The following is a 26140-nucleotide window of genomic DNA, read 5'->3' as shown; positions in this document are numbered from 1 at the left end:
CAGTGTTCACCCACCAAAAATCTGAAGACTGATTTCTTACATGTGGATATGTGGTGACCACATAGTGCGCTCATCTCTGGATAGAGCTGTCTGGGTTCAAGCCCTGGCTGGGGACATTGCGTTGAATTCTTGGGCAAGACACTACTCTCACAGTGCCTCTCTCGACCCAAGTGTATCAATGGGTACCAGCAAATTTAATGCTGTGGGTTAACCTGTGATGGAGTAGAGGAGGGATGGAGGGGGAAGTAGAAATACTCCTAGTCACTTCATGCTACAGAAACCAGAGATAAGTGCCAACCTGACATGTTTGCTGCCTGAAAACACAAACAAGCTATCATCAGATGGTCAATATATGTCCCCTTGCAGTCAGAATCAGTCATGGAAATGTAACCCATCAATTATGCAAGCAGCCTTACCAGAAGTACTTAAGTACAGCAACCTCCCTCTCCACCTTCACCAGATTAACCACACTTGCAGGACACTTACAATTTACTATATACACATCACATCACAAATAATTTAATAGGTAGATGTTTAAAGCATAAAACTAGAATAATTAGGTATAATCCTTGCCTGTTTCACTTACAATATTCTGTACAAATGACACTGATATTACTACAAAATGCTACTCATGCAGCTTACATAAAAATAATGAACCTTTAAAATGTTAATGTATGGTGTCAAATAACAGTCAGAGAAGCTGACATCCCATTTTAAAAAAAAGATCATTACTTTCATTAATTTGGAGCAGGTTTGATATTTTGATAGATATTTCAAATGTTCTTGTAAATAATGCAGATCAATCAACTATAATGTCCATTGACTAAAACATTATTATGCAGATTTTCAAGATGTTGCATTGATGAACTTTTGCTTTTTGTTTGATGAGGTATGGTATGGTCTGTATGCATTCATTGGTTACTACAGTCCATACTGTTCAGGTGTTGATATGAGTAGGTACTTACTGGTGATCAAATCATTGCTTCAGCCATGGCAACTGTCAACAGTTTATTAATGGCAAACATTGCTCAAATTAAAAAAAGTCTTGTTGTTAATCTGCAAACCATAGCTAATACTTATAACCCAGCAGCACTAGCTTCTAGTTACTCTCCAAAACAATATTAGGGAAATAGTAATGTAAACAATAATTATTGGCTTCAATATGTACTGCATTCCCCTCCCCCTGCCAAAAAAGACTTGTCTAATGTATGATTGTGCTCAAAAATATATACCTTACAATGCACTCCACTACCATCAAGGGAAAGGCCTGAATAAAACACATGCCACAGGAAGGTAGCAGATGAGATAAAGAAAGAAGGCTAAGATGGAACATGCTTGACATCTGTGCTAATCTGGCTAAAATCAGGCAAGCAAGTTATGTAATGTAAAGCAGTTCCAGTACAGTTACATTCCTAAGATGCATTGTTCCAGAAAACATCCATCCCCTCCCATGGAGAGCTTTTTGATTTCGCACACATCTTTTTTAATAGAAAGTATGGAATTTAAACTTTGGAATTTTCAGGGGGGTTGGATAGAGAAAAAGTGGGGGTTAAACAAACAGACCCAGGGGGAACCCCCACATCATAAGGTTGGGAATGCTTGTCGTCTCTCTTAGGGGTGTAAAGTCAAGGATTTTTGGGTGCACTTGAAGAAATTAAAATAAAAACTCAGCTCTTATTTCTGTTTCTAGGCTCGATTTCTGCTGGTCTCTCAAGTCCGGTATAATGACATGGGCTAATTTGCTGAACAGCAGCTGGTAATGGGGCCTATTCCGTTTTAAGCGTTTTAAGCCGTATCTTTTAGGGGTCAAATTAAGCTTGAGCCATACACCCAGGCTGGTCGCCTTTAGCATCCCCGACCTTTTCATGTGGGAGTCCCCCCCTCCCCCCCCCCCCCCAGGGCAAATAGACCCTCTGTTTCAAGGGTATGGTTATTTTCTGGAACATCCCTTGGCACAAGACAAGCCTATATTGTGTTACACCAGCAGGATATGGAATTTTAAGTTAAATCTTGTGCCTCCTTCACTAGGGATTGAATGAGTGTGTAACAGGTCAAGGGGCATCTGTGTTCACAGGCTAATAACAACATTATAAAAGGCCAGAGCGTTGTGACAAGTAGATATCTCACTTACAATGACAAAAGAGCATTCACCGTAATGTTTTCCAATGTGGACAAACCAAGAAAATATGTCCTCTTTCTCTCTATATTATTGTCCAAAATGCTTATTCTAGACTCATTCGAAGACAAAGATTTTTCTCTCTCTTGCTTTTGGTAAAAGCCTAGTACTTTGTGATGGAAGTAAAATGATCAACTAAGTTGAGTGGTTCTACATATTCTGATTAAGCATTAACATATACAAAAATGTGTTCATTGCTACAGACACTGTCCTCAAGGAGAATTAATCCATTTAGCTGCACACTTTAGTAGTTGTCCAAAGTCAAGTCTCCAGTGCAAGTCTTGACAAACCTGGATCTGACAGATTAGCAGGCTCAAGATTTAGAACAAACTGTGAGCCAGTACGTCATCTTCTTAAGATCCCCATCCATTAATCCTTACACCAACCTAAAATGTCCCAATAATAATATTCGTCTCCACTGTTTGTTAAATTAATAGTCAATGCCTTGGTCAAGAACAGACTCCACGCTATTCATTCTTGCTGTTCAGATGTCCAGGGATGGCAAACCGGCATGTCTACCTCAAGAACTTGCAAGCAGCCTAAGATATTTACAATCACAGAGGATATATTGAAGATCTTCACATAGGCAGTCTACCTAGAGTACACCATCGAGTGATGCGAGCCTTTATTGCTGACATATTCACCACAGCCAGCCCCAGTGTAACCATGAATGATAGCTGCTTGATTGCCGACTACATATCTGCTACTGACGTAGTGACTAGAGCTTCCTTCCAGCGTTGATGCATTGGGAACAGCACTGACTATGGGAAGACCACTGGGGATTCCCCCAAGGGCATAGGGACTGGCACCTAAAATACCCCCTGTTGGGACAAAATGCTCCATTTAATGGAATGCCCTATTAAGGACATTCAAGTGAAAATTTTCCAGTCTATAGATTTTTTTAAAATTTCTACTGCAGTCAGATATGAGTTACTTGTGTAAGAAATGCAAAAAAAAATGGGGGTCACCGACTTTGTTTCAGAGATAAAGCATGTGGAAAACTACCATGATTTTGAAAAATTGGCGCACGTAATTCAGCATGGTCTACAGGAGTTTGGAGTTAAAAATATAGAAGGTGAGTCAATGTAGGCAAATGATCTTAGTCAAACTTTGTAGAAGTGGGTCTGTTGCGTAAATAATTCCCAATGTTACCAACGTTTTCACAAAACTTAACTCTTCAAGAGACATTTGAAACTGTCACAGAGATAAACGAAGAGCTAAAAAGAATGGAATTTAATGGCGCATTTTGCAAAAAATTCAAACTTCTAGTTGATAGATTTTATTTTCTCCCAAAATGTAGAAAATCAGTAGAGAAAATGATCCATCAAAAGAAAAATAGGGGTCACCAAGTGTCCAAGATTGTTAAATCCAGGCAAAGCTATAGCAAAGGCCATCTGCCCTATCATTGTTCATTTGATTACTTAGCACGCGCTCTCATGCATGACATGGCGTGTGAATTTGCCTGCACATTAAGGATGAGCAGAAACAATTAGCGCGAACATCCACTGTTAAGTGGCCAGTAATCAAAGTCCCGATGAGGGCTTTTCTATTGTTTTTACCTTTATTAAGTGGCACTATCCATTTTCCCAATGATGGCTGTTTGATAGGGGTTGAATTGTATTTAGGATTAAAATGCGGGAAGGCTGAAAACGGGGTGGTAATTATAAGGGAGTTATGCAAGTCTGGAACTTCTGACAGCAGCTCAAATCAAGGCAGAATCAAAGGGGCACCTCTGTCCAAAGTGTTTGCCTTTATTTCTTCTTTATTTCTTTTAATTTTTTGCTCCTCCAAAGAGGGGGCAGTCCACCCCGAAGTGATAATGATACTAATGCTTTTCCTTAATGCTGTTATAATTGATAATCAAATACCTCCATTGTAAGCTCCAACTGTGTTAACCATAAGTCCATTACCCATGATACCTCCGCAGGCACCATCTAGGCCATTCTCAGTGGCAGCATTCACACCAGATGCTGTAGAGCTTGCCATGTTCCAGTAAAGATCTGTTGGAGACACTGTGTTGGTACCAGCAGGAATGGCAGCTTGGGTACCAGTGTAGCGGAAATAGGGGTTTTTGAGGTCCAGCGAGTTTGTTGATCTGATGCTTGTTCCATCTACAGAGACTTCTATTTCAACGTCATAACTCTGTCTGTGAAATTATGTACATTACTGTCAGTATGAAACAAGGACAACAATTCATTTTGTTTGCCATCATCATCCTGATTCCTCCTTTTCAAGTGCCAAGGAATAATGCTACTTCCCTTGGCATTTATTTTGCATTAATTGTTTTAATTTTTTTTTTACAGTAATTCTTGGACACAGTGGAAAGTAGTGTCATTGCCAAGAACATAATAACTCTGGCTAAGACTCAACCTAAACCACTTGAACATACAATTTTAAAGTTATGACAAGGTGACTGCACTTTCCAGAGCTTTTTTTTTATTCTTTTCTACTGAACAATAATTTGTTATTGACCTTCCTTCTCTTCATTCACAAATACATTCACGTACTGAGTTCATTAACATACCTCCTGTTTGAGATGAGCACCACTTTTCCAGACAATGCCTGCCCAACTTTTACAAATATTGGAGTGTGAAGGAGACATCGAACCTGCAAATCAGATAAACTGATCATGTACATTTATATGATGTACATTTTGCTAAAAGTAAATCTGGGGTTCTGAAGAACTGCTGTCTGCATCGATGGACAAGTGAAACACTAAGCTATTAATTTATCAACTTGAATTTGGTTTAAATTAACAGCAGCAGGGAGTTTGCGAATCTGACATTTTGAGAATAAACCCTTAATCACTTTGCTCTAATGAAAGGCAAATGCTCAAATGTCAGTTTCACAAGCTTGCTGTTGCTATATTTACCAACAGTGGTTGGTTAATCTACCTTTATCAACTTCACCTTGATAACTGGCTTAGTGCAAACCCTTGATTACCCAGATTAAAACACAAAATTAATTATAACAAATGTAACATATAGCAGCGAAATATCAGGCTCACAGCCTGAGACAAATCTGAATAACAGAAAAGTCTGGGAAATCAGGGCTTGGAAAGCAATATTTCATTTTGATAGTAAAATTGTTACTAACAAGTTAAAAGACTTCTGACTGAGTGAAAATTGTCCCTGATCATTGTCATAAAGCAGGCCCATGTGTTACTACTACAGCAATGTAAAAAGCCTTATTTTACTACAGCACATTGATTGTGCATGACATTGTGCTTATGTGAAGCTTTTTGTGATGTTTCCGTTACCAAAGACAGGAAGTTACATGTGTGTTGACAAGATCTTGATGATATACAAACATACCTGATACCAGTGAGTAAGAGGCTCTTGAGGAGCCGTGGACAGCCACACTGGAATACTGTCAATCAAATAATCAGTGATGATGTCAGTTAACCCGATAACATTAAAATGAAATGTTTAAGCCAGATTAAGCAAACTTTTGAGACTTCTAGCCAGGCATATTGAGAATCCTGGAATTTCTGTCTCACACAGGACTACCTAAATTATAACCTGACTGAAGTGCAGGGTACTGCAAGCAGCAGGCCAAATTTGATAAGGTAACTGAGGTACCATGAGACCTTAGGGTTATCTCTGGTCCCATATCATATGTAAGGGTCATGAGACCAGATTTGGGTCCTCTGCTATGGAGCCCAAGCTATAGGGACCCTGGCCAGCTGCCTCTATCCTTTAAAGGATCTCTGACATGTAAGGAGCTTTAATCAAGATTTCAGGAATTACTGGTAGTAGTACCTAATGCAAGTGTACCCCAGGTGCAAGTCAAGCTAGTGAACTTGACCCTTATAGAGATATAGGGAGTTATGCTGGAAGGAGTCAAATTCCTTCCTCCAGTAGACCCACCACTGACATACGAAGTGGAACAGAGCCCATTTGAAAGAAAGGATGGGTAAAGCTAATGACTGAACACAAGTACGCTAGAAATCTTCACAATACAATCTCACACTATTTGGGGTTCTTTCCTTTTCATGTTAACCAAAACAAAGTAAGAAAACACTAAAATATCAATGAGCAAATTAAGACTCTGGATTAAAAAAAATATCTGGATTAAACAAGCTTGGTCAGTAAAGATGCTCAATATTTTTGTAATCAAGAAAAGCTATTCTCTAAAACTGCCCATGTTCAGAGCAGAAAAATAACAAAACACATTGCTTACTTGCTTCCTTGAAATAAAACATCAAACCAGAATGCCAGGCCATGAAGAGTTCCTGCAGTGTGTACTGTAAAGTGCAGAGGGATTTCTATCCTGTTAATGTAACAAATGCATAAGAATGGCTAAATGTCTAATAGTAATGATTATCAAAAACAAACAAAGGATATAATCAAACTTTCCAAAAAACAATTAAGGAAAACAAGAGTCTGATAATCATAAATGAAACAAAACAATACTTAGAAAAAAACAGGTTTTCAAACCAGTGAACATTATGCTAAGTAATTTTTTTATTAAAAGTAAACTGCTACAAAATATTTTATCAAGCACACACAGAGAACTTTTACCTACAGTCCGGTATGTAGTGGACTTAAGCCTAAATCATGCCTGGAAATACTCTGATAAATGGGAAAGGTCAAGAAAACTAAGAATAATATCACTTCTTATTCTATCATGCCGTACAAAAAAGGGATCTTATGACATCAGTGTACATGTTTACCTTTGCAAAGTTTAAATAATAAAAACAAGTATCTAGCAATATTGCTCTAGCTGTTCAAAAATTATTGAAAACTGGATTTCCGTTATCTTGGTGTACCTGTGCAAATCTTCTTCAGCTGCACTAAGAAAATTTACAGTGTGTGTCACAGGTTTGGCCATCAGAATCCGCACATCAAAAGTATCCTACAGTACAGAGAGTCTTAATACACATGTGACCCTACACAGCTAAAATGTCAGTGGCTCATTTAAAAAAAAAAAACTTAAGTCTACAGCATACTGAAAAATACTATATCAAATTCTGTCAGTATTCCCTTGTTAGTTAATAACCTCAGGCATATTTGAATTAGTTTTGTTCAAAATAAAATTATCATTAATCTGTATTGATCATTGTGACCATAAACTCATTGTGTGAGAAAAAGTGGCTTATAAATGGATAGCATGGCAGACTCTCGATTAATCAGTCCGGATTCAAGCCCTTACTGGGGTCATTGTGTTGTCTTGTTGGGCAAGACATTTTATTCTCACAGTGCTTCTCTCCACACGGATGTATATTAAATGGATACCAGTGATTTTAATGCTGCGGGTAACCTGAGGATGGACTAGCATCTCATTAAGGGGGGATTGGATGCAAGTACTGGTATACTCCAATTCACTTAATGCTACGGAAAATGGGATAAGCTTCGAAACAGTAGTACAGACCACTTAGCCAGACACAGGCTTCACCTTTTAACTACCATAAAAACCCTTGTGTAAGAACTTACTGGCAAAACAGGTCCCTGTGCTTAGAGGTAGTTATTGCTAATTTAGGCTAAGTATATTCTTAATTAAATTACTAGGTTCTTAATTTATACGGAGGAGATATATGTATACATGTAGTTGTTAATTACCAGAAAAAAAAAAAAACTTGAGTATAATCCTTAAATATACAGTATTACTTTATTCTCAACTGTATTATGTATTTTCTTGTTATAAATATAGATTTGCAAACTCAAAGTCACACTCCATGGTTAAAATGTTTATATTTTTAGCTGTAACCCAGATATAAGAAACTGTTTGATCTTGCTTATCTAGACAGGTTGTTATATTTTTGGTTCTTAAACCACTAGGTTCTTACATTCAGGGTTTTCCTTTATTACCCTTTATCAAGTAAATATCCTATTGTTAACTTGAAACTTACCACAATTGGTTGTCTGAAATACTCTTCCAGAGCAGGCTCTCTTAAATTTGACAAATCAACTCCATAAAATGAATTTTGATACCTGAAAGCAAAATGGTTTTAATCAGATAAGGAACACTATATATATGCATTATACATTACTTGCAAAAAATTTTTGACACTAAAATGTCGCATTTTTTACTTTGGATGTTTAATTTTTGGACACTTTTTATCTCATTTCAGGCAAGTTTCGGACAAAAATTTTGGTCATGGATAAAATAAATTTAGGCCTACAAGACATAAATTACACTGAAACAAAATCTGTGAAAATGATAGTTTTACTGCACCCTCAAGGTTTTCTAACAGATGTAATGAGGAGAAAATAACACAAATTCTACTAAGCTGTCATGTGTCTCAAGCAGTGCCTCAACTAGGGTTTGCCTTATGAAGGAAATTTGGAGCTTTGGAGTTATTTAAAAATTTTTATTGTACTGTAAATATTTCAGATGCTTAAAAATTTCTGACAGTTTAATTTTTGGACATTTTTTTTGGCCAAACAACACTTTGCAATGACTAATCTTACACCACTGAATAAATTTCTTATTTACACTACACACATTACTTACCAGAAGTTTGCTTTCGAGAAGTGCTCCATATAAAGTGCGTCATCAAAAAATGGCGCAATATGTAGATCTCCTGTGGTTGGGAACATTTTCCCTTTAACAAAAGACATAGATGTAACGCATTAGGCATTGCTCCAAGTCAAAACTAGACAGCACTAAAGCAAAAGGTTTGAGAACAGAATAAACATCTTATAATGCATACCATCAGGTTTCAGCCATTTTTTAGCATGAAGGTAACTCTCTAACATTCTCTCATTATAAAGCATATAACCCATTGGCTCGGAAATTATTACATCTACCATTTCAGGGATCTCTACCTGCAATGAAATAAGGTAAAAATGTGTTAGATAAGAACGGCTAAAAATCCACCATCTCATTATTTTGTGTCATTGTGTTAGACAGTTTCGATGTCTGACATGAAATACAAAATTATCCTATCTTACATGCAAAGAAATGTAAGAAAATTTGTCAGGAGAATAAAGACTTTGAACCCACTCCATACCTCTTCAACTTTTCCAGGAATCACAATCACTTTGTCTGAAAGGTTATTGAGTTTAACTAGAGCCTGGATAAAGATATTGAAACATGTATGTTACATTCAGGTAACACAGTAAATAAAAGCACTGTAATACTAATATGGAAGCATTATGATGCAGGTCAAGTAACAGCTGCAGTAGGTCTGTAACATGAGAATAAATGTATGTCTGCCATGCAGTTGTGTGCATCAATTTATTAATTCAAACTTAATATTGCTTTAATCTAATTCAAAGACTGCTTCAAAATGGATAGGTCACACACCAGCAGGAGACCGCTAAGGCATAAATGAAATGACACAGAGAGTTGTAAAAATTGCATTTCACTGCACATTCTAACTCATATTCTCATTCTACACTTCAGATTAAATCTATAAACCATCTTCAGTCTGTACATCTTTTAAACAGTCTTTTTATCCAGCTGTTTCTGTTAACTTAATTAGCCTGCATAATAACATTCCATCCATGGATTTCATCAATATTTGGCTCTCACCCCAATTTTTAAGTGGTCAGAAAACAGAAAAAGCTCTTTGTTCATAATTTTATGGGTACACTTGCTATGCAGGCTACTGTTAACTCAAACCTGATACACAAATCTAATAAGTTATTTACCAGCAGACTCATAACTCTGCGTAAAATATGTAGAGCTATATAATATTATATATTTTTTAAACATTTATTTATTTTCTTGATCTTACCTCTGCATGAGTTGCCATAGAACTGGCTTCTATAGCATACACTTTTCTAGCTCCAGCTTGTACAGCAAAGAATGATAAGATCCCTATACCATAAAACAAAGTATAATCAACAAACAGATTTTAATTAAATTCTAATATTTATTAAAAGCAGTCTGACCAGAGCATGTGAGGCATTGAATTAGCCCTATGTAAGCCCTGTATCAATATAATTATAAGCTTTAAGTACATGTACAGGTCCTACATTAATAAATTACTTTATGTCACTAACAAGCTACAAGCATGAATGGCACTCAAAGCAAACTGCATGTTCTTACATTACACAGCCAGCAAGCGAAACACATAAGCGCTGCAAAACCCGTGAGAAACCCCACAGAGCATGGTCGCCATGGAAGGCTGCTGACCAGCACTGGCTCGAGTCACCTAAATTTCATTTAGCCATGTTAAATTCAGTTGCTATATATATAAAAGCAGGCTTTGAAGCCTGTTATGAAATAATTAAATAATAATTTGAAGGAATTTAACAAACAATCATGACAGACAACAGTAATGCTACTCTAAAAAACATGATTGGTTCAATCACAAACAAACTCAGATTTTTTTCTTTCAAACTTGCATTGTGATAATTTAGCTAATAGTTCACAACTGAAAACTCTTATGTCACCACAGACAGTTAAAGTAGCTTATACATGCATGTACAGGATATCTTCCAAAAACATCTGGAAAACACTAACAGTTGCAGTACATGACATACCTGATCCAGCCCCGACATCAATCACTACCTACAGATAAAGAAGAGCATGAAAATATTCAACAACGAAGTTCAAAAAGAAACTAGTAGATACTGAGAGTAAGAAGAATGCTGATACAAGAGCACTTGGTAGTATAATGTTGCTTGTAACCTCATAATAGCACATTGTCTTCCACTTGACATGTCGTCACCAAAATGTTTGTGACCCTGACGAATACTTCCACAAGAAAATAAACTTATATTCGACATGGCAATCAAAGTAGACAATGCAGAGATCCAGAAACCCAGACATCTAGCATTTCAATGGGGCATGATTAGTAATGGTTTCTTAAGTTGTAACCCTGGCAGTAAATAACATGGGAAATACATTTCTGTGTTCTACATGTAACTCTAGGTAAATTAATTTTAAGCAAATTGTGGTTTTGGAAAAACTAATATTGTTAAGATTATCTTCCACTGTTTATATTTCACTGATTAGTTTTATGTACCTTGTCCTGAAAATCTGAGTGGTTCTGTAGCATGGCTCTTTGATATGTCGAAGTTCGGACATAATCCTGAGTGTTGGAGAAAGGACAAAAAATTAAAACTAATAACTAAAGAACTTAGAGTAAAATATACCAATATTGATTTTTACCCTCCGTTGGATTTCTCACACGCAGAAAGCTGGCTTCCAACATAAAAATGATTGATAAAATTAATGGTTACTTTTACCTGCATCATGTTTTGCTGCTGGGATAAATATCCATAAAACTGCCAAAAAGATAAGAAATTTTATAGTTTACTAAACTAGAAAGTTACACTTCTTTTGATAAAGGAAGTACATTGTGCGGGTCCAGAAAATATCCCTAACCAGACCAACAATGGTCATTTGAAATTCTGAGGGGGTGGGGGTCTCAATAGCCACATTTTTAATGGGAAAGTATCAAGTTAAACTGAAAATTCCAGGGGGGCAGGGAGGGGGCACCATCCTTGGTAGAGGTATGGGTATTTTCTGAAACCACTCAATCATTGTTATATAGTTGACTGAATGGTAGATTGATTTATTGATGGATCAGAGATTGATTGATAGATATATCAACTGATCAATCGATCGATCAATAATCATCCACAGGATTTTTTAACTAATAGTTTTCACACATAATTGTTAAAAAGCATGAAATACGACTATAAAGCCACCACAGATAATTGACAATTGTTATCTTTAGTCAAATTTTGCTCTTAACTTTTATTCGGTACCAATCTCTGTCTTTGGTATGAGCCCATTTACAGTAATATTCTCACCTGAAAGTATTGACTGGCTGAAGCCTTTTCTGTCCTTTCATTGAAAACTGAACGCTTTTTCATTCGACCAGAGGCGGTGTTTAGCATCTCTTTAAAGTCAATGACATCTAAAAAAGTATCGTAGATTGTACTGGTGTATATAACATCCTAAAATGAATTAAGGGTTCTGGTTGTATGGATACTTTCCAGATTGCTGCTAGCAAGTTAGAATGATACACCTCAACAACAACTTGGCATGATACATGACATCTGGAAGACCTTTAGTATTAAAAGATTTCCCCAACCCAAGGGAAAAGTTCCAGACAACCATGGGGATACCCTTTCCTAATCAAAACCCCTATCTACCCTTGGGGCAACCACCTGTGGGAAAAACCCCAAGTCAATCTTGGAGATAATCACCCCTAGAGAGAAAAGGGGAATAGATCACATGACCCTGAGGGGTGAGCTAATAAAATGGCTAATTTCTATAGCGCATAGCCCTAACTGTGAGATGCTAAACCTTCCATATACCAGAGACCCGGCACGGGTAAGGTGTTAAATACAAGATTAGTTGTCTGGAAAATGATGTACAGATAGGTAAACGAGAAATAAATAATTTCTGATAAATAATGTCGTTTAGTTCAAAGTTCATTTCTTTTTCTCCTTCAGCCTTTTCTTCTCATGGCATTTAGCTCTCTTATCCTTACCTTTACTTATCCCTAAAAACAAAACATGAGGTATGTGAACCACTTTCAGAGTATTCAATTGCTGAAGGCATACAATAATAAACATCTCTGAATGTGCTTTTACAAAAGCATGCAACACAAACCTAATCCTTTGAAACCTGAACATGAATATGTAGATAAATTGTTGCAGGCAGAAATAGCTTTTTACCCAGCCAGTCAAAAATAATCCATTCTATACCATCATCTTCAACCTTGCTTTTAAAAATGTACGTTTATATTAACAAAAGCAGTAACTCCAGCATTCCCTAGAGAATTTTACCACTAAATTAAACTCATAGTGAAAGAATTTGGCCCAGACGAAACCCAAAGAAATGCAATTTCACCAAAACCTTTCACAATAAACAAGTAAATAAAGCGTACGAGAAGGCTAATCGCTGTTTCAATTTTCTCCACGTCTTCATTCCGTGTTAGCAAAACTAAAAGTATTTAGGCTTATAAGCTTAACAACCCACAAAGAAATAAAGACTTAGTTGATATCGTTGACTCAATACCACAAACGTATTTATTATGCATGAGTTTGTTTTGCGATATTCGACATTCCAAAAAAAAACTACTTTCAGTTCACTTTCATTGTTATACACTTTCATCTATTTTATATACTTTCTAAAACTTACCCTCTCTGTGCGTAAAACTAAGCAGAATGCTAAAGTTTTGCTCTGGGAGATCGATGAGGTATCGGAGCCGTCCCATTTGGCAGTGGTCAGTGTCTTTGGTCACTCTAAAACTAGGCATATATTCACTGCCTGGAGAAGATAAACCAGTCAACAAATCAATCTCTACACGGCTCAAGATTAAGGTGTTTGGCAATACACACAGAAGTGTTGACTTACCGTTTCGTATGCGAATATCAAGCGAGTGATTTTGTGGATCTCCCAGTACATCTACAACGCAATCGCCTCCATCTTGTGTTTGCAGTGAATGCTCTCCTTTGAGAATCTGAAGTCTGCAGTTCCGAAACGACTGCGTCTTTACCGCCGTTTTGGCATTCATAGGATAGTCCATGGGAATTTCGTGCCGTTAGACTCTGCGCTAGGAAAACAACTTTAATACACGTGCGATTTGTCAATGAATTTATCTCTTCATCGCTTATTTCGCGAGCCCGCGTTATTTCCTTCGTTGAGAAACAGAGGTTATTTTCATCGAATCGGGTCCAGTCTTTGCGGTGTAAGTTTGTCACGTGCTTCACGTGGTGACGCGCGCCCACGCGTGTATAAAAAAACACGAATTTGGAAACTTCAAAATGGTTATGAAACCCGACAAAGTTCTTTGTTGTATGTTTTTGTTCGCCTTTTTGGCCTTAACCGTGCACAAAACACAACAGTTGTTTACTCTGTACTGAGGAACTAACCGTTACGTAATACACGCATAGTGTATGGGGATATGAGCGCAAGGTCGTGGACCTTCCACCATAAATCTTAATATCATTGTTTGCTCCTTTGATGTTTGCCGGCCTTCATAACTAAACCCCTCGATTAACTATGTTCAGATGTACCAACAACCATGAAGGACATTTTTTTTTTTTTTTAGAAGAATTTCATTGACCTTCTTGAAGTCTCTTAGCTACCTGTTTGGATTTCAAAAAAAATTTGATGTAAATTTGTCACGCAATCTTAATTTATATCACAAAAACCACTATATATAGCTTCCATGATCCAGTATTCGATCTGTTTGAACTTTAACTTGGAAATGATGTATAAAGTGAGACTATGAGGAAAAAAGTGAATTGATGGTCAGAAAATCGATCTATGTACGCTTGATTATGGCTGCCTAGCTATCATTCTATCCATTTATTTGCCACAAAATATGGAATCGATAGCACAATGAATAAAATTGGGCGTGTTCAAAACACGAAATGGCGAAATGACGAAATGGTATACTTTAACAATTAACGCATACAAAGAAGAGAGCTAACTGTCTTCAAGTCAGTGATATTTAGGCTAACCTAAGCGTTGTTTAGGTTAACCAGAGCGCTATCGTGGGCTAACCTAGGCATTATTAAGGCTAACCAGGGCGCTATTTAGACTAACCAGAGCGCTATTGAGGCTAACCTGGGCACTATTTAGGTTAACCTGAGTGCTTTTTAGGCTAACCATAGTGAGATTTGTCAGTTCGCGCGCCATTTCGTGTTTTAAACACGCTCGATAAAGGTATCTTGATTAGGCGAAAAAACCACTCAGAGCAGGTCACAAAAACATCACTACATGTGTTCCCAGCATTCAGCAACAAACTGCTAAATAAATCGCGACGAACAAAGTATTTTTTTTTTACCCAGTCTCTGCTAAAATTCTTTCCACCACTCTCTGCTCTGATGACCCAGTCAATTGTTAAAGACTAGTTTTACTAGCTGAAATATTGGCCATTAAAATTGCCTTTCATCATCTGCTTCGATATTACAAACTGGTTTCATTAATTTTGATAAAGTATGAGCGAGTCCTATGTCCGGTAATCAAGTGAGGGAGAGATCTTGAACTAAATAGTCCCAAAATACGAAAGCCGTGCGGTAATCTCCTTTCCGGGTCTTGTTTAACTGTTGTTGAAACAGATGTCGTGGTATTAACGAAAAATCGATTGAATGGTTATCTTGTAGACAGACAGACTCCTAGAATTTGGCAAACAGCTGTTATGCTGTGTAAAACATCAGCTATCAGGCGCTTCTAATAGCCGTTCAGTAAAACGCATTTTCAGAAATGGGAATCAGATGGCATTAATGATCCATCCATTGCAATTCTCCCTCGTAAGTTGTTAAAATAAGTGAAAACAAGGAAATATGGCCTTTTAGCCCAGTTAAAAAAAATAATTTAAGTTCAGTCAAGCAGCGGACCCCATATTTAGCGGACATCCTCCATTATGTGGACAGCAGTGCAAGTCTTTTAAGCTTCCCGACAAAGAGCTGTCACAGAAATGCGGTATTTTATTATTCGGTTCTGGTTTTACAAAAAACTTTTGTCCTTGTTTGATTTGCGAACTTTCACATATTTCGATCAATATACATATTGTGAATTAAATCGCCTTACCTCATATACTTGTTATTGTTTATGGAAATAAGGTATTTCAGAGTTATATTATCGACCTTTCACGAGAATACTGAGAATGCTAATTGCCTTTCAACGCTTTTTAATACTGACGAATATTAATATGACCCTTTTTAAGACGACTTCTGAGAGAACCTGTTTTCAGCGGACACCCTGTATTAAGCGGACACTAACAGGGTCCCGATGGTGTCCACCTAATACAGGTTTGTCTGTGGGCTTTTGGCTGTAAAATGTTAATCAGCCAAAATGAGAAGTTTTACAGATGAACTCCGCATAAAATTAAACAGAAGTTCTATGAAATCGAATATATATGCTAATGAAAGATAGAGCGCAAACGATCTTTCTGGCAGGGAAGTCTTCGCGTCTGTTCTAGCAAAGCGAGCATTTCCTCAAATTTGGAGACGCGATGGATAACATGTATATTTGGTCCAGCCGTTGAAACCACGTAAGGTTTTCTGGAAAGAATTCAGGAACACAGAAATATTAAAATCGCTTCCAGGTAGAAACGCTTCCAGGATTCGAAGTGTAACAACTGTAATTACGACGTTCAAGTCAGGGAAATGTTCTAGTTGTCCTGACAACAGAAATCGTATTTAAAGATATTTGAAGATAATCTCAATTTGTACCAACTTGGGCAACTGCGGAATTTAAGTCTGAAAACAAGAATCAGGCTTGAACGGGCTTCGAACCCCTGACCTCTACAATACTGGTATCACAGACGCAATTCCAAAACAAATGATGGATTGGCTTTACTCGCGCCTCAGAAGTACGTACAATGGTTGTAATATCATTTGAACCCTTTTTAGCACTAACTGGGTGTATAAAACTTCTCTTCTCCGCAAAGAACTCTTGTAGGCTGGTAGTTCGGAGGTTGGGGAGAAGAAATAAGGGAAGTGCGCGGGGAACGCCGGAAAAGAGGAAAAAGAGAAGACGGCCGCAGAGTTCACCGAAGTCTCCCGCCTTTCCCTCTTCCTATCGTCCACCGCGCACCTTCCCACTCTTAATTCACTTCTCCCTTCTGTCAGGGGGGTGGGGGAGAGACGCTAAATTATTTTTGCCCCTGGGTACTTGACTAATGATTCGATCTAGGACGTTAACTTGCATCTTACAATTGAAGGGAGGTCGGCTCCTTAAGACAAGGCAAAGCTGTAACCTTCTCGTTTCTCTGTTACGTTCGATCGCACTCAGCGTTCTATGAGCCCGACTAGAATATATCAAATCTCCGCTTATTCAGTGTGGAGCTTTTGTTATTGTTTTCTCTAATCTGATATCTTAGATTGAAAACGGCACTAGGCAAAAAATAATGATATAGATATTACAGTAGAGAACTTAGAGTTGCGTATTACCAAAAAAAACACCTTTAGCTAAAGTCGCGTGTTGGAATAAGGGTAACGAACCGGTTATTCCACTGAACCAAGTTATAACGGTGTAAAAACCCCTTCCACACTAAGACGGAGGAATTTGAAAACGGAGTTTTCACTCTAAAACGCATCAAATGTTTTCCGTCCACAGTACGCTGGAGGAATTTGAAAACGTAACATTAACCGGCCTCGTTTTGGATTTGTGTTTGAAGAAAACGGGGGAAGGGATCTAAATCACGTCATCATCGTGATGTCATCGTGATGTCATCGTTTTCGAAAAGCTCCATTTTCAAAATGTTTTCCGTCCACACTAAAACGGAAAGCCGAAGTTTTCAAATTCCTCCGATTTGAATAGCGTTTACGAAGAGCTCCGTTTTCGTGACGGATTAGTGTGGACGGTAGGCCTAACCGTATAAATAAAGCTGCGTTTTCAAATTCCTCCAGCGCAATGTGAACGGGGCCTGAGTTTTTTCTTTAAGCTCTGGTTGGCTTATACTTTTCTCCGCTGTATTGTAGGTGCCTCTTTCATTTTAACACCACAGCTATCCGAAATCTGCTTTCATGTGCTTTACCAAATTCATTTCACCATGATCTTTAGGACAAGAATTGGAATTAAGATAGAAAAGTTCCGCGTAGGATGTTCTTGCGCGTTCCTATGTGCTTTCCAAAAGAATGTCCTCAGCTTCATATTTCAATTCGTCCAAAAGTTCAACAATGTGATCCACAAGCTTCTGTAAACTGAAAGAAAAAAGATCATTCTCGATATCAGAATAAAGCCATAATTCTTTTTTTGCAAGTCTCAAGCCTTCTTTTTTTAGAACACAGGAATGCCAGTAAAGGTAAAGATCTAATCCTACCAGTGTCTGGGGCAGATCGGGGGGGGTTCAGGGGGTTCGGTCGAGCCCCCTAAATTAAAAAAAATGAGACATAACACGCTGACTTGACCTCAGAATGCCGTAAATTCCATAATTTTCTGAGGACCTCATTTTAATCAATTTTCCGTTGGAGGATGCCCCCAACCCCCTATAGGAGACCACCTTTGGTGTTCGATATCTTGAACCCCCTTTCTCTTAAATCCAGCCCAGAACGTCACAGCCAACACATCTGCCAACAATGAAATGACAGTCAACGGGCAGTCGGCTGTCAAGATGTAGTACAAGATGTGCTTGTGACGTGTTGGCAATGCATTGGTAGCCTACGAACGCAGACGTATTTCTGGCTCTAACTTGGTTCTGCCGAAAAATAACGTCTGCGAACCCGAGCCAGGAAACGATTTTTGTGACGTAATGACTTTTGTTTCTCCTTGGCCAATCAGATTCCATGATAGAATGAAACTCGAGTGCTCCTCACAGCGAATACCTCGCGCAGAGTCGCGCAGTAGTTCTGGGGTCATTTGAGCTAAACTGTGATTGGCTTAGAATTTCTACGTCACAGAAATTGTTTTCTGGCTCGGGTTCGCAGATGTTATTTTCGGCGGAACCAAGTGACAGCCGGAAATACATCTGCATTCGCAGGCTAATGCATTGGTGGCATGGGGATGACTTATTTAGGTCTCATTTTTTTAAAACTCTTAACCATTGCAATGGATGAGCAAGCTAAACCTACCTTTTCCATACTAAACTTTAATATCTTTTGTTTCAAGTTATCAGAATGCAGTCTCTACCACCACATTATTACTCAGCCTGACTGGGTACTAGACAAGTTATTTTTTATTTGTATCTCTAACACTCTAACTGACACATTGACCATCAAGAGCTTAATTACCTTAACTTGATGGCAGCTGCCTCTTCTACTTTTTCGACATCAGAGGGATCAGCAACAGCATTTTGTTTTGCTATCTGGAGCTTTGCTGTCTGATTATCACGTTGCAACAATATTAATGAAAATATTTTCAAGTATACATTTCCATTAATTAATAATATAATAAATGTATTGATGCTTGTTTGTATATTTATGCTGCTTACAACTTATAGGAAGAAATGAAAAGAAATGAAAAAATAAATTAGTACAGTCGCACCTCTATTAAGTGGCAACCTGTTAAGCGGCCACCCCTCGAAGTCCTGAAATTATTGCCAGTGAAATACTGTAAATAAAACCCCTATTAACCGGCCAGTTCATGCCACAAAAACCAGGTATAATCACTGAGAGCTATGAGCCAATTGGCTTTGAGAGGTTTTGCATTCTGAACCTAAAGTTGTCTTTCAACTGAAGATAACTTACCATTTCTAATTTCTCTTTTTCTTTGAGTTGAATATTTCTGATGATATCCCCAATGCTGGTCTGACTGCTCTCCCTTAACTTGGTTTCAATTGCAATGACTTCATTAGAAATGTTGTTAAATGTCTCTGTTACATCATGTACCAGCTGTCGATACGATGGGAAATCATATGTGGGGGCAGTTTCAAGGTACTCTTTAAAGCCACTGGAAGATAATGTCACAAACTTAGAAATTTAATTTCCTAACTGTGTGGATTAGCCTGACTGGAATATCTGTACACTCCAGCCAGGTCATGGATGCAGGCCTACCACTGGAGGTTTGTAATGCTGGTATTGACTACCTAGGTGATTTTTGGTCATTTGTTGCATTATTTTTCTGTTTTTCATAGCTGCCAGGTTTGAATGTACCCTTGACCTCAGGAACTTTGGATTTATGATCCAATATCCCATTTGCTATCATGGATACCACCCGGGGGGGGGGGGGGTACTCCCAGAAAAATTTGGTGTGGGTGTGTGGCCCGCTTCCCAAAACCCTTAAACTATTTATGACCAAAATCTGTGATTTTCCCTACCTATTTATGACCAGACCAAAATTTCAATACCCTATTTATGACCATTGCAGCTGACACAGTTGCCCTAAGCATAAGTTTTGAAGGGCTTTTGTTGATGGTCTTATCAATAATGATTGAAAAATAGCTTTTCCTAAATAACATGCCCAATTTAAGACTTGAGTATTTAAGACCAAAATGGCCAAAATTGATACCCTATTTATGACCAAAAGAGCTGAAAAACCATACCCTTTGGGGCGGCACATACCTATATAGCCCAGTTAAGGGAGTACCACCCCCCCCCCCCCCAGGGATACAACTAGTTCATACTGGTATGATCATTGACAGAAGTTTCCCCTCACCTTTTTTCTGCTATGATCTAACCCCTATCTCATTGCAGGAGGTCCTTAAATCACTTCTTGTTGTTAGCTGGGACATTACGTTTTAAAAGACCCCGATGGAAAATCAACTTTTGGATACATTCTTCCTGAGAGCTCCCGTAAATCATCGAATTAGAGCCCCTCCTCAAATAAGTGTCCCCTTCGAATAAGCGCCCCTCCTATCGGCCACAATTTAAAATAAGAACCCCCCCTCGAATAAGCACCCCCTCCACTTCCCCCATTTTTTGGACAAGCAATGAGACAACAAAGGATGTATAGTTTCAATTTGTGAACACGTTAAGTTTGGGGAAAAGATTACAAGTACTAACAGTGCTGTGATTTAAACTTAAGGATCAGCTATTTATGTCGATAAATGGCTCATGTTGTTGTTAGTGCGCAGATGATGTATTTTAAAAATGATCATGTCAGGCCACGGGAAAATTAAATAAGCGCCCCCCACCCCCGTCTTCTCCTAAATTTAAAATATAAAGCGCCCCGGGTGCTAATTCGATGATTTACGGTAAGTGCAGAACAGCTAAAACTTACCCCCAAAAGAAACTAAATAGTTCAAACAGGGCTCATCTGTTGTCTACTTCTTGCGGATTATAATCCTAGATGGATCCTGAAAAGAGCTCGTTGAGTGCCTCTCAAAAGAACCGTCCTGAGGAAATTTAATGCACTTCGGACATGTAGCACTGGATTCTAAAACGGCACTGAGTAGATCCTACAGACTCACCTGTCAAATGTTTTGTAAGCCTTCACCCTTTCTTCTTGCAACGTAAAAAATTGCTTTATCAATTCCCTGTGGCTCATGACTGAAGTAAATACATATGCAACGTTCTAGCGGAGGCGAAAATGTCGAAAATCGTCAGGCGTTACTTCCAGTAACAGTCGGGAGATCTGGACACTGAATTGTTTTAGCCTAGGCCCAGGGTTTTCTCGGCCAATTCCACAAAAATAAATAAATGGCGGCCGAAATGGGCCTTCATGCGAACATCAGTTACAAACAGCTCCACGAGAGATTTGTTAGCGATTTAAACGGAACATCGCTATTTGAAATCAACGCAGTTACTCATTCTGCTCCAGCAGCCGTTTTATTAAGGACAATTTTATTTAATGTTTTGTTTACAAAGGAAGAAAAGTTCTCAAAGTTAGTCTTCTGTTGGTAAGTTTCTATTAAATGCTTACCTAAAGTTGCAGTGGAGTATTTAAATCTTTCCACTGTTTTATAAGACACCAGCTAAAACAACAGCAACGACAACATCGGCAGTGTTTTTTCAATACATCCATCCTCCCCCAATGACTTTGTCTCCAATAAGGACACTCCCATTTCAGGACTTTCCACCCCCACCCCTCGTGGATAAGAGTCAGACCATAAATGGAGCGTCCCTACCCCCCTTGCAGTAAAATCCAAGTAGAAGCATTTTACCTCATAGAAGCAAACTGTTAATTACTTCAATTATAATCAAATTTAGCATATTTGTTATTTCTCTTATGTGTGCTAAAATTATTTTCTGTTACAGCATGGTCTTTGTGGTGGATTACTGCTCCTTAGTCATACCTGTGTTCCTGGCATTCACAGTACTAGCTGATCACATACATTCTTTGCTAATAACCTGTTTGTGTCTGTCTATGGGAATGCTACTTCTGCAATTAATGAAGAGCAACGAAGTGCAAAGTCAGCATTTCCGAACCCTCTCATCTGCTGACATGTCAAGGAAACGGCCCTTCATTGGGGGCTTTAGAGCATATGTTCTGATCACTACAGCTATCGCCATACTTGCTGTGGATTTTGTCATCTTTCCTCGACGTTTTGCCAAAGCCGAAACCTATGGAAGTGGGTTGATGGATATGGGAGTTGGAGCATTTATAATTTCTAATGCCATTGTATCTCCAGAAGCAAGAGACATTTATTCAAGTGATACTGGTTTTATTTCAGCGGTCTTCAGGTCTTTAAAGTCGTCTTTGCCACTACTAGTGCTTGGTGTCATGCGGTTTTTATCTGTGAAAGGTACAGATTACCAAGAGCACGCTAGCGAATATGGCACTCACTGGAACTTTTTCTTCACATTATTTGTTGTAAGGGTGAGTGACCCTTATTTTCTTTTAGATTCGGTTTTCAGCCTGTCGGCTCATCAACCCAATGCAGAACTCTGGATGTTCAGTATTGGCTCTGGATTAGCCTGCAAGCAGGCTCTTTACGTTTGAAAGTAGGTAAGGAAAAAGGGGGTTCCCCTTTCCCCACCTTCTTTCTCGCCATGCAAAGAGCCTGCAAAGAACTCTCCCTGTGCTCTTTTCCCCAAGCATACTTTCTTTCCTTTAAAATCATGTACTTATCTTTGGCAAAATGAGCACTGACAAACTAAAAATGTTGCAATTTCATGTTTGTTGGAACCCTGAGACAATAGAATAGAGCTCTTTATAGGTGGAACCCAAGATCTTAAACCTCTGTTGGAACCCCAGAACCTCCTATAAAAACAAGACTATTTATAAATTAAAATACATTACTCAAGAGAAACTACCCATGTTGCCTGTCATATATTACTTTTTTTAGGTCATGTCAACAGTGTTTATCAGACTTATTCCAGGACGCATTTTGTATGGTATATCAGGAGTTCTGATAGCATTGCTGTATCAATACCTCCTCAGCAGTGCAGGTTTGAGGGCATTTATCCTGTATGGTAGCCATGGAAACGGTTCACGCCAAGGAGTTGTGGATGCAAACCGAGAAGGTCTTTGTTCTTGTGCAGGATATTTAGCACTGTACCTGATTGGTGTTCAGTTAGGAAGGTTTCTCTTTCAGAAACGGTGAGAGTTAATATCAAGTTAGCTGTCAACCTCAGTCATATTTGAACTTAATCAGAACTTCCCAGTTCAGCACTTTCAAAGAGCCAAAGAAATAGGCCATTTCCAAGTTACCTTGTGCCTCTGTTTCAAAACGAGTTCTCGTGCAAAACCTTTCATTTTAAAATGAGTTTGATTTGTATGAAAGTGAACCTGTAGGCAGAACACATTTTCACATGAATGGTTTCACACAAAGACTTGTTTTGACACAGAGGAAAAAAGCAACTTGGAAATGGCATATTAAGTTTACTTTCAAATTATATTTTATTATTCTTATTATTGGAATTTTAATGACTAAAAAATGTAGACAGATTCTGGAGTGCAAGTGCTTGAAAAGGCTTATGACTTCAACACTGCATAGTATACCCAGCCTACGAAATTTTGGTGGCTTTTTTTGTTGGTAGACCTGGCCGTAGAAGCCTTTAAGTAAACACTGATACTGAAATATAGCATGTAAATGTTACTCATAATTGCTCTCTGTGTGTTTAGATTCAGGTGTGACCCTTTGGTGTAACAAACTCAAGTTAATAACGAATATATGTCAATGTATCTGTGGTCCGTGACAATCTCAGACTTTTCAAGTCTGAAATTTGAGGGTACAATTTAAGGGCTTTTGGATATAAGGGGGAGGGTTGTTACAGTGTATGCATGTGCGTGTACGGTCACTCAGTGTAAATGGAAAAATAATGTTGTGTTCTTTTTCTCTCTTATAGAAACACTGTGGGGCAATGGATCAAAGCCTTATTTATATTAATCACAGTAGATGTCTTGTTTTACCATTCCGTTTATGCATCAGAACAATTTATCAGCCCTATTTCCAGAAGAATGGCAAATTTATCATTTGTACTCTGGCAGGTACAGTTTACTTATGTTGTATATAGCTTAATAGTTCTTCTGGACATCAAATTTTCTACAGAACTGGACAGGTATGTCTGTTTCAGTGGACCATAAATCCTCAATTAGGCCCCTTGGAAAATTATTCCTCCATAAAAAGAGGAACTTTTATGAGAAATGTGAGATTAATGGTTTAAGATTTCATGGATAATAATTGTTCACCAATCTAAAGATAGGGCAATCAAGTATGTAGGGTGTTCATGAGAATCCTGTAGCAGATAATTATAATAAAAATCATTATTTTTAAGAGAAAAGTCTTATTTGTAGAGTTGTGAAATGTCTATTAAGCTAAGATGCCTGATGAGTGGTTCAACCAATCAAATTTGAGGAAAGTAGTTGGTATTAGTGCTATCTTTTGGAAAATTTACTTGATTTGATGCAGTCTCGAACTCAAAGTACCCAGTTATGATCATCCAGTTACAATCTAACCAAAAATTATTTGACATGGAATTGTGTGGTTCCAGAAAGTTTCCACGTTCTCCCCCCCCCCCCCCCCCACAAACTCTCTACCGATATCATACTCTCCTACAAAGTCTGTGGGTTTCAAAAACCCCCAGCAGGGATGGTGCAGTGGTGAGAGCACTTGCCTCCCACCCAGATTCGATTCTGGCCTGATGCTACATGTGGGTTGAGTTTGTTGTTGGTTCTCGCTTTCCTCCAATGGTTTTTCTCTGGGCTTAATATTGTAACTTATTTTTTCAATTCCCTTGCCCCTTTGGAATTCCAATGACCTCCTTTATTTTATTCTTCTCTTTTTTGGGGGGGCGGGGGGGGGGGGGGGAGAGACGGGGGTGGATATTTCCTTGAACCTCACATTTCCCATTAAACAATTAATTTCATTCCATGTTTGTAAGTACTTTCAAACTGGAGGCCTCAAAAGTGGTGTTCTCTATTGTCCTCATCCTTGCTACACATATGGTAGTTCTTGACCTTACTTTTTCCATTTCAGGTGGCATACAACATCCAGCTTCTTTCAAGTTTCTTGCTCTGTGATATTCTGATAACCGCTGCTGACCACATAGGCTTGATTGAAGGCGCAGAGACAGGAGGCTGCCAAGCGTGTTATCCAGGAAAAGTCCCGGATGAGAAAAGCAAGACATCACGAGCAGGACCAAAGATGCCATGCGCATGCTTTATAGCGGCTGTTAACCGCAATCAACTTGTGTATTTTTTGCTCGCTAATGTGTTGACTGGACTCGTGAACTTTTGCGTTCAAACTATCTTCTGTTCTCCCTTGAAAGGTTTTCTGGTCGTTGGTACTTACCTGTTATTATTAAATTTATTGATTTCTGTCTTACATTTGCTAGAGAAAACGTTGAAGTTTTAGTGGAAAATAAAGAAAAAGCGTTTTATTAAATACAAAAAACACTTCCCACATCTCACAGTAACTGGCGAGGGTATAGTACACTTACGTTGCATTGCGTTTTCATGGCCCTTTGCAATACCTTTGAATAACACGTGAACTGCTCAAACAACGGTTACATTATTCGCTACTGTCAATCATCTTAAGGGACCTCTCAAGATAAGACTGGTTTTTACCAGCAATGGAGTCGGTAGCAGAATACCGATTCATCCCACGACGCTGTTGCTTATGATCTACTGTCCAATCTTTATTAAGCGACCACCCTCTAATTAGCAGCCATTTATCAAAGTCCCGCAATACTGTAAATAATATAGGGTAAGTAAGATTTCAAAATTGGAGATTTGGCCTGCCAAATATTAAAAATGCAAGATTTGGGAATTCAAGATTTGGCGATTCAAGATTTGGCTCTTTAGGATTAGGCAATTCAAGATTTAGATATTCAAGATTTGGCAACTCGAGTTTTGGCGATTCGAGATTTGGATATTCAAGATTTGGCAATTCAAGATTTGGCGATTCTCAGGAGTTGGCAATTCAAAATTTGGCGATTCAGGGTTTGACAAATTTCTAGCACTGTTCTGACAATTCTGCTTTCCGGCTCCCACAAACCGAGAATCTAGTTTTCACTGATCATAAGTGACGGAGTCGTCAAAGGGGCTCAGTCACGGTTTGCGCATATTGAGAAGTTTAGCCTCAATTTTTCAAACTCGTCGCTTGTAATCCGTGTCAATCTTCCCCATCCTTGACCATCCTTGTTCCTTTTTAGTTTATCATTATCTCTTTGGTGTTTTTCTATCTTATTAAACTGTTATTTTCAGGTTTCCTACCATTTAAAGGTAATTTTTGTACATGGCCAAAATGACTCAAAATATCGTGACTGAGCTCCTTTA

The 26140-nt window shown here is 38.3% G+C and overlaps 3 protein-coding genes across 3 annotated transcripts; 1 reads left to right on the top strand and 2 right to left on the bottom strand.

The window, feature by feature from the left end:
• Window positions 1-503: 503 nt before the first annotated feature.
• On the bottom strand, window positions 504-14047 carry LOC145467144 (histone-arginine methyltransferase CARMER-like). Its single transcript, XM_081450683.1, has 17 exons — window positions 13445-14047; window positions 13229-13357; window positions 11890-11996; window positions 11320-11358; window positions 11097-11162; window positions 10612-10639; window positions 9861-9943; window positions 9132-9194; window positions 8832-8946; window positions 8633-8723; window positions 8028-8109; window positions 6948-7033; window positions 6359-6448; window positions 5491-5545; window positions 4701-4783; window positions 4045-4322; window positions 504-2997 (listed from the first exon to the last, which is right to left on the bottom strand). Exons 1-17 carry the CDS (start codon window positions 13614-13616, stop codon window positions 2768-2770), a joined length of 1797 nt encoding a protein of 598 aa, XP_081306809.1. The 5' UTR covers window positions 13617-14047; the 3' UTR covers window positions 504-2767.
• Window positions 14048-15523: 1476 nt separating this feature from the next.
• LOC145468902 (required for excision 1-B domain-containing protein-like) lies at window positions 15524-21002 on the bottom strand. The gene is made up of 4 exons (XM_081452615.1): window positions 20889-21002; window positions 19228-19429; window positions 18772-18860; window positions 15524-17745 (listed from the first exon to the last, which is right to left on the bottom strand). Exons 1-4 carry the CDS (start codon window positions 20963-20965, stop codon window positions 17661-17663), a joined length of 453 nt encoding a protein of 150 aa, XP_081308741.1. The 5' UTR covers window positions 20966-21002; the 3' UTR covers window positions 15524-17660.
• An 18-nt stretch (window positions 21003-21020) lies between these two features.
• On the top strand, window positions 21021-26139 carry LOC145468887 (glucosaminyl-phosphatidylinositol-acyltransferase PIGW-like). Its single transcript, XM_081452598.1, has 5 exons — window positions 21021-21317; window positions 21676-22237; window positions 22707-22960; window positions 23710-23851; window positions 24840-26139. The coding sequence occupies exons 1-5, from the start codon at window positions 21118-21120 to the stop codon at window positions 25215-25217; spliced, it is 1536 nt and encodes a 511-aa protein (XP_081308724.1). The 5' UTR covers window positions 21021-21117; the 3' UTR covers window positions 25218-26139.
• Window position 26140: the final 1 nt, after the last annotated feature.

This window comes from Orbicella franksi, chromosome 14 (genome assembly GCF_964199315.1).
Source record: "Orbicella franksi chromosome 14, jaOrbFran1.1, whole genome shotgun sequence".
In the NCBI taxonomy this organism is placed as follows: domain Eukaryota; kingdom Metazoa; phylum Cnidaria; class Anthozoa; order Scleractinia; family Merulinidae; genus Orbicella; species Orbicella franksi.
This window is presented reverse-complemented; position numbering and strand designations above follow the sequence as displayed.